We start from the raw sequence: 2,500 nt of genomic DNA on the forward strand, positions 1-2,500 counted from the left end.
TTCACCGTCTGGGTAAGAACAGTCAGAGGTTTACATTGTGGTAACAGACACTTCGATTCCCTGCGTCTTCAATCGAAGTTTCTTCTTAAAAACAACCAAGAAAGGGATGAGAAGAATACACAATACAAACGACGGAAAAGAACAACCAGAGTAAGGAAACAATGTTGTAACTCTTTGATTTCCTTCGCCTTCACACGAAACTACCGAGGGAGAAGGGAGGTGGTACGAGAACACACCCTTCGAACAAAGAACAAAAACAACCAGATGAAGATTATATGATAGTAACACGTTGAGACTTTACTTCTTCGAACAGAGCTTAGCCATTACAAACAAACAAAAGGGGAAGGTTGGGGGAGAATACTCCACCACCACATACCCCCAAAAAACCAACAACAAACAAACAAAAAAAGCAAAAAAGAACCAACAAAAAAAAAAACCCACAAAAAACAAATAAAACAAAAACAACAGAAAAACACACAAAAAACAGCGGATAAGAACAACCATAAGAATAAAGATAACATGATGGTAACACTTCGATTTTCTACGTTTTCAAACGAAGCTTCGCTGAGGGAGAAATGGAGGGTGGGCGAGAATACATCCTTCAAACAAAGAATAAAAACAACCAGAAGAAGATTACATTATGGTAACACTTTGCCTACGTCTTCAAACGAAGCTTCGCCACATAAACAACAAGAGGAAGACCACAACCCTCCAGACAGAAGAAGACTACGTCGCAGGTACCACCCTGATCCCTTACGTCCTCAAAACGAAGCGAGGCAGGCAGAGAGAGGGAACAACTGACCCACTCAGTGTCCAGGCACAGGGGTGCAGGTGACGGTGCGACAGCTACAGGCCTGAGGGATAATGATACGGTCCCGAACAATGCGCTGACCCTGAGACTTGGCCGGGCAGTACGCCCAGAAGGATGTGGCGCGGTACTCTGTGATGCACTTGTTGGCCGTTGGAGACGGGTTGTTGTTGTTGTTGTTGTTGTTGCTCGGCCAGCCCCAGCTGCTGCTGCTGAACCATCCCCATGAAGACCCCTGTGTGCCGGAGGTGCCAGACACGGTGCTGGGGCTGCAGTTCTTGCAGAACGACGTGCTGGGGGGGGTGGGGGGGGGGAAGAAGCAAGTGGAAGCGGTGAGCAGGGTGTTGATTGTATTATATTGTCTTGTCTGGTATTGTATTGTGTTGTTCTGCGTTGTAATCGTGTTGCATTGTTTTGTATTATATTGTGTTGTTTTGTTTTATATTATGTTGTTTTGTAGGAATCCCTCCACAGTTGTATGTAATATTGTGTGTTTTGTTTTATATTGTGTTGTATTGTAGGAATCACTCCACAGTTGTATGTAACCAACACCTGAAAGTGAACATTGCTTATGCAACGTACACCACAAATGAACATTGTTTGTGTAACGTATGCCACAAATGAACATTGGTATTGTAAAGTATACCACATGATATGAAGTATAATATTGGACATAACCAAGTGTTCTGTATTAACCAGCACCTAGGCTAATGAGCGGCTGATCTGCGGGAGGCCGGGTACACTTGTGCAGCGAGAATATCCTTGATCGTTAAGTTTATTTTTGTTTTCGAGGAACTAATACCCAGCCTAGCACAATAGAGTAAAAACTGGACAACAATGAACTAAAATTGACCTTAGAAATATACTATGAAAAAATCAGTTAAACTCAAATCAGACCACATAAAATCAACTCAAAGTAATCCCAATAATAATCAGGACGGCTGTTAGCCCACACTTTCGCACAATCCCATGATTTCTCTCCGTCTACGAGAAACCGTGGGATTGCAAGAAAGCGTGGTCGTTCTCTTGTCATGCTTTCTGTCAAAGTGAGAGAAATCGTGGGGTTGTGAGAAAGCGTGGGCTTTGCGACACCCCTAAACTGTCGACTGCCTGAATTGTCGCGACAGTTTGGGGTGAAATGAGGCTTACTTGAAGGTTAGGAGACGAATCGGGGATTACTGGCAGTGTTTTCTATGTGGGTTTTGTTGTTGTTGTTGTTTCTTGTTTCTTTGTTGGGGTTTGTTATGTCTTTGTTGACTCACTTGTGTAAACAAAGTGAGTCTATGTTTTAACCCGGTGTTCGGTTGTCTCTCTGTGTGTGTGTGTGTCCGTGGTAAACTTTGACACTGCCATTTTCTCTGCAAATACTTTGTCAGTTGACACCAAATTAGGCATAAAAATAGGAAAAATTCAGTTCTATCCAGTCATTTTGTTTAAAACAATATTGCACCAGTTCTATCCAGTCATTTTGTTTAAAACAATATTGCACCTTTGGGATGGGCACAAAAAATTTTAAAAAAGAAGCCAAATTATATGCAAGCTGCATTTACTGTTATTTTTATATTTTTTTTTATTCTCTAAACTTGGCACTTTGATCTGATATTCGACACAACAACAAGAGTAGTCACTGTTATCATTTTTTTTTTTTTTTTTTTTGGTTCAAACAGGAACTTCTTTTGCTAAGCATGGAAG

At 41.5% G+C, this 2,500-nt stretch overlaps 1 protein-coding gene across 1 annotated transcript in view; it reads right to left on the reverse strand.

The window, feature by feature from the left end:
* Positions 1–578: 578 nt before the first annotated feature.
* LOC143284294 (uncharacterized) overlaps positions 579–2,500 on the reverse strand; it is a 10,655-nt gene continuing 8,733 nt past the window's right edge. The window contains exon 7 of the mRNA XM_076590994.1: positions 579–1,101. Coding sequence (XP_076447109.1) covers positions 807–1,101 — 295 coding nt within the window. The 3' untranslated portion in view covers positions 579–806. The remainder of the gene's footprint in view (positions 1,102–2,500) is intronic.

The sequence above is a fragment of the Babylonia areolata genome, chromosome 7 (assembly GCF_041734735.1).
Source record: "Babylonia areolata isolate BAREFJ2019XMU chromosome 7, ASM4173473v1, whole genome shotgun sequence".
NCBI lineage: Eukaryota > Metazoa > Mollusca > Gastropoda > Neogastropoda > Buccinidae > Babylonia > Babylonia areolata.